This window comes from Pygocentrus nattereri, chromosome 12 (assembly GCF_015220715.1).
Source record: "Pygocentrus nattereri isolate fPygNat1 chromosome 12, fPygNat1.pri, whole genome shotgun sequence".
In the NCBI taxonomy this organism is placed as follows: domain Eukaryota; kingdom Metazoa; phylum Chordata; class Actinopteri; order Characiformes; family Serrasalmidae; genus Pygocentrus; species Pygocentrus nattereri.
Window position 1 is genome coordinate 35,502,448 of NC_051222.1, and position 6,225 is coordinate 35,508,672.

The 6,225-nt window shown below is 41.3% G+C and overlaps 1 protein-coding gene across 1 annotated transcript in view; it reads left to right on the plus strand.

The window, feature by feature from the left end:
- The first annotated feature begins 727 nt into the window (after positions 1-727).
- Positions 728-6,225, plus strand: part of LOC119264684 (sialoadhesin-like) — a 7,119-nt gene continuing 1,621 nt past the window's right edge. Inside the window, exons 1-6 of the mRNA XM_037543311.1 lie at positions 728-752; positions 923-1,261; positions 2,179-2,427; positions 2,575-2,835; positions 2,928-2,944; positions 5,283-5,476. Of these exons, the coding sequence (XP_037399208.1) occupies positions 743-752; positions 923-1,261; positions 2,179-2,427; positions 2,575-2,835; positions 2,928-2,944; positions 5,283-5,476 (1,070 nt within the window). The 5' untranslated portion in view covers positions 728-742. The remainder of the gene's footprint in view (positions 753-922; positions 1,262-2,178; positions 2,428-2,574; positions 2,836-2,927; positions 2,945-5,282; positions 5,477-6,225) is intronic.

Below are 6,225 nucleotides of genomic sequence, written 5' to 3' on the forward strand. Positions count from 1 at the left end.
GCAGTAGCTTACAGTTAAACGTGTGAACCACACCCAGTTCATGATCTCAGTGCTGACTCTGTTCTCACCATTTATTGTCTGGACGCTGGAGAAGAGCCTCGACACTGTACGGTAAGATGTTTGAATTGTTTTAATAGTTTTGAGAAAGATTCAGTTCACATTTGGTTGTTTCTGTTTAGACTGATATTCTCCTGTTGCAATTTCAAAGAAGTTCAGATTATCTTTATTGTCTCCTGTGGGATTATTTTTGGGGAAAGCATGGAGGACATTCTGTATGTTCACATGATATGCAAGAAAAAGCAAATACATGGTAAATAAAATGCATATCTAGTCCTGTTATTGCCTGAGGAATGAAATGTGATGCATTAAATCTGCACTGTGGGTGAAGAATAGCTCTAAATACAGAAGGTGATCCATGTTGCTCACTATAGACCTTCACTTGTGAAGAACCTGCTGGTCACAAATACTCAGAAATGTCTCTTTCATCGCTGTTTGCATTGTACAAAAAGCCTTTGCTCTTCACAGTCAGGTTACTATAACATGAAAAAACATTAAGAAATGTTGAAATAAAACACAGACGACTTCTTTACAATATAAACATTTAGATTTTTTACTTCTTAAGGACTTTTTATCAAGATCTGGAAATGTTTCATGTAACTGCCATTACTTTATAAATACCCTCCAGGCTGCTGTGATGAGGTCATTGAGAACGACTCCTCCTCTTCCTCTGGTCTTTCTGCTCATGACTGCTGGTGAGTCAGTGTTTGTTGTGGTTTGTGGTTTCTCTCTGAATCAGCTCAGTGGTGTAGAGTAGCTGCTGGAGTTGGAGAGGAGAGAAGTGAAGCTGTAAGCTACAGTAACTCTGACTGTCTTATGGGCTCCAGACTCTGTAATCAGCTCTTTCATGCATCATATGTTTCAGGAGCTTTTGGAGCAGAGTGGAGTGTGAAGTACAACCAACAGGAAATCTGTGCTTTAAAAGGATCCACAGTGTTTATGAACGGAACTTTTACTCACCCAGAAGGTCTCACAGTGAATGAGACTTTCTGGGGTAAACACACAGGGGTGGCGCTGACTGATCTGAGTAAAGACCCAGTTTATTCAGGCAGAGTCGAGTTTTTCACTGATGATCAGAAACACTTCTCCCTCAAACTGAGTGATGTAGTGAAGAAGGATGAACATCAGTTCTGCTTCAGAATCAAAACATATGTAGAAAAAGAAAGATGGTGGGGTGAACCTGGAGTTCAGCTCAGAGTTACAGGTGAGTTAATCATCCCATTGTCCAGCTATAAGACACAGCTCTGGATTCAGAGTCATGTTTATTCATGACTGCTCTGAATATTCATGTTGTTTTATCATCACTGATTTTATGAATCTGCTCTAATGATGTTCAGCTTCTGTTCTGATTCACTCCTACATCATTTTATCTGGTCTTACTCCTCATTCAGTTCATCTGCTCAGTTTCTTTCTGACCTTTGGTAACGCTTTATTTGGAGTGGTCCCTCCAAAATTAAGATGCCCTTAATTCTAATCCTAACCTTAACCTCAACACAAAACCTAATCCTAACCCTCAAACATTTTTGACTTGTTACTGAGAGTTTATTTTATTATTTTTTTTATTATTATTATATTTTATTATTAATCTAAAAAATCCCACTCAAAATAAAGTATCTTTTGACCTTATCTAAGTCATGACCTTATCATGGAACATATTAATGATTTATATCACTGTCTTACTATTTACCTTTTGATTTAAAGAACTTTCCTTAAGTTATGAACATTAAGAGCAATTATTCAGCAAAGGTTATAAATAACACACACACATTGTCAGTGTTCGACCAAAACCTGGTGTTTCAAAACAAGGAAAGAACTTTCTAAACTTTTCAAAATCTATTTCTGTTTTTTTTTGAGGGGTAATTGTGATGATGCATATTGCAAATTATGTGTGAGTGAGGTCCTCAGTGTTTCTGTGCACTGAAGCTAATTTATGAGCTGCACCCAAATCACTGCTTGTTTTGATGTACAACAGTTTCCTGAATCAGAAGCAGAGAAGATCAAACATCACTCAGTTTAGTTTCATCTGCTCTGGTTTCTACACTCATTGTTGAATTTCATGAATGAGGTTCACTGACTTTACAGCTTTTCCCTTCTAATCTGATGGTCCTCTTATTGTCTTAGAGCTCCATGTAGAAGCTCCTGAAGAAGTGACAGAGGGAGAAACAGCAGATCTGACATGTAAGACCACCTGCAGTCTGACTGACCCAACATTCATCTGGTACAAAAATGGACGTCCTTTAACCACAAAGACCATCAAGAACAACCAGCTCCACCTGCAGACGGTCAGCAGTGAGGATGCAGGCAGTTATAGCTGTGCTGTAGGAGGATCTCAACACCTCCACTCTACTGCTCACAGCCTCAGAGTCAGATGTGAGTTTAATTTTTATTCATTATTTTTTTTAACGCAAATCTCAGCAATATTTACAGAAATGGAATAATGGGATACCCTGAAAACAGGATAATAAATGTCTAAATAACACAAAGTCAATGTCATTATATATATATATATATCTGTAGATCCTCCAAAGAACGTCTCAGTGTCCATCAGTCCCTCTGGTGAAATAGTGGAGGGCAGTTCAGTGACTCTGACCTGCAGCAGTGATGGAAACCCACCTATGAAGAACTACACCTGGTTTAAAGAAGGTGGAACCTCACCTGTAGGATCTGGACAGAATTACAGCATCATCAGCATCACTGCTGACCACACTGGACTGTACTACTGTGAAGCTCAGAATGACCATGGAGCTCTGAATGGAACTGTGACGGTCACTGTTACGAGTAGGTGGTGAATAATGAGAGAAATACTGTTTTTCACTGCTCCATTTTAAAATAAGGACAGATTAAAGTGCTTTAAATTTTCTTTTCTGCAGGTTTGAATTTGTCTACGGTTTGGATCGCAGTGGGAGGAGGAATCTTTCTTCTTCTGCTTGTTACTGTCTTAATCTGCATTTGCAGGTCAGTAAAATCCTGCAGAAATCTTCCTACACTGTGACAATGGAGCTTGTTTGGTACTTGTTTTGTAACAATGGGTTAGCATATCAAACAGAGATTTTGCTCCTAATGAAGACTAATTGGAACGTATTCATTATTTTGTGCCGTTTTCACAGAATGAAGAAAAGAACAGCTGGAACCAGCTGCAGTAAACCAAAACAGGTCCAGTCAGATTCATGTAATTTAGTAGACATTCTTATCCAGAGTGACTTATATAGGTGCTTTGTTGTGCTCTTATTATTTTTCCCAGCTAGGCAAGAGTCCAAACTACTCTTGAATTCAGACACTGCCGAAAGTCAGTGCTGATAATTAGACAGAAAAACACAGTATTATGAGATGTAGTTAGGTTATGACTGAAGTCCTGGTGGAGGAAATTGCCCTAAACCCTGCCTTCTTCGAGTACAACACCCTTTAAATCCACAACCTCACCTTTTCTTCCTGTGATGAAGTGTTCTCAATCAGTTCGGAGATGCCACTGCAGCTACAAGCCACTCTGCCGTAGACCTCGACTCTCACTCCTGAATCCACTTGTTTTTTTTTCTTACAGTAGATCAGCTCCATCTCAGATCAGATCCAACGTGCCTCTGCTCTGCAATTCATTTCTGTTTCAAGCTCCATCTTGAGCCCCATTTCCTTCTTTTTCCCTCTGACTAATTTAATATTGGTTTGTTTGTGGAGGTGCAGCCTATAACCTGCCCTTCCCATCATTTCAGCCATTCTTTGCCTACTGCTGATTTGATTTTCCTCATGCTGTGGCTTTTACTCTCTCATCCCATTGAGCTCTCTTTCCCTGGGAGACATGTCCTTTCACCATCAAGAGCCTTTTGGGGTCTTTAATTCCAAGCATGTGATTCTCATCCAGTGTCATAACTGAATAACCATGCTCTTGCCAGCAGGATTTTCCATTCTAAACATACTTTCCCTTCTGTCATCACGTTCATCAACTCCTATGTGGACCAAGTACCTTCTAACAGCCTTTCCTGCACAATGTTCATTTCATTCAGGAGGACATAATCTGCTTTACTCTCATCCATCCCCTTTGTCTGCCACGTTTAATACAATCTTCACAATCTGGTCTCGACCAGAGGAGAATGGGTTCCCCAGTCAAGTCCTAGTTCCTCTCAAAAGTTCTTCATCACTGGCAGTTTTTCCTTGCCACTGTCATTCTTGGCTTGTTCATTAGAGGTTCAGACCAAGATGTCTGTTAAGCAGCATGCCACCATGTCACACTGAATAAAATTCATTTAATCAATTTTACTTCTCATCTTGCACCTTTAATAGCAAAAGTACTTACTCCAAGCACAAGATACATGGCCAGTGTAACTAGACCTAAATATTACTTTTCTGCCTTGTAACCAGAGTTTCTGCCTTGATCTGTAACCATGACCATAAGGATGGTTGGTGCAGTGTAGTGGGTAACACCTCTGCCTTCTACGCTGTAGCCTAGGGTTCAATCCCCCACCTGGGTAAGCCCCCTACACTATACCCATAAGAGTCCTTGGGCAAGATTCCTAACACTAGCTTCACCTACTTGTGTGAAATGATCAAACTGTAAGTCGCTCTGGAGAAGAGCGTCAGCCAAATGCTGTAAATGTAAATAACCATACTAACCATATTGTGCCTCAGATATATAAATGTTAGACTGTCTGACTAACCTGATTCTGAATCCAGCTCCTCCATATTCCACTGGCATACAGTTATATCAAATTCTCTACCCAAGCTGCTACAGATTTTGTCACTTCATAATCAGCTTTTTAAAAACAGATTTGTGGACATCTGTCATTTTCATCATGTGGAGATCATTCAGTCCTAGACTTCAAAAGTTTCAAAAGAGTTCATCCTGGAGTTTTTGGGGTGTGGCTTTCTGGTTACAGGTAAAGCTATAACTGTCACTGCTTTCTGGGAAGCTGCCCAGAAATCCAGCCTCAGAGCTCTTCCCCTCCCTGAACTCACAAAACAATGTTAGTACAGTAGAGTACAATTCAGGTAAGTTGGCCATAGTCCAAAGGACTGCACGTTCTGTCCAGGAGTAGGTGGTAGTTTCCTTTGCAGCTTGTATTTGTTTATTATTTCAGAACCACAGAAAATAGCATTTAAATTTGGGACACCGCAAGAAAGTGTTAGACAAGATAATCCCTTATTAGTCCCACAACAGGGAACGTTTGTAGGATAGTAATCTTTTCTGTAACACTTTCAGAATATTCAACTATTCTCAATGAATGCTTCACTTTCAGGATGATGTCCTCTACACCACCATTACACCCAGCACATCCAGACCTGTACAGGCTGCTGCTTCTGCTGACTCTGGAGCTGCTGATGTTATGTACGCTACAGTCAGGGTTCGGAATGATGAAGTGACCAGTACTGACCAGCAGGGGGAGCCCCAATATGCCAGTGTTAAATTCCACCACCACTCTGCTGCCACTGGGTGAGTTTCACTGAGCTTTTATATAACCATCCCCAGAGAAACTGTTTTCAGGTATTTTCTTGAGAAGACATTCTAAAGTAAAATGATGTGCACTTGATTATGGTGAGTTATACACAAAGATATTGTAAAAGTTTGATTCTTGCTAGTTATTGCTTAACCCTTGAGTGGTGTTCAGGTCCGTGGGACCATTTTCACTGTTTAACAAAAGAAATAAATCCATAAGGTCGTTGTAGCAGTTGGTAGAGCAGAGAATCTCAGATGACCCTTTCGCCCACAACTTCCTCCAGCTCGTTCCCAGGGACCCCAAGTCGCTCCAAGGCCAACTTGGAGATGTAATCCCTCCAGTGGGTCCTGGGATGACCCCGGGTTCTTATCCTGGTAGGCTGTGCCTGGTACATGCCCAACGGGAGGCATCCAGGGGCATCCTGGTCAGATGCCTGAACCACCTCAGCTGGCTCCTCTCAAAGTGGAAGAGTAGCGGCTCTACTCCGAGCTCCTCCTGGATGACCAAGCTCCATACCCTTTTGAATAGATTGTAGCCCGCCACCCTGTGAAGCTCATTTCCACATTTTTCGCAATCTCATTCTTTCTGTCATTACCCACAGCTCAGGACCATAGGTGAGGGTCAGGATGTAGACCGACTGGTAAATAGAGAGCTTCACCTTTTGGCTCAGCTCCCTCTTCACCACTACAGTCCAGTACAATGACCGCATTACTGCTGCTGCCTGTCTGCAGCCAATCTCAAGATG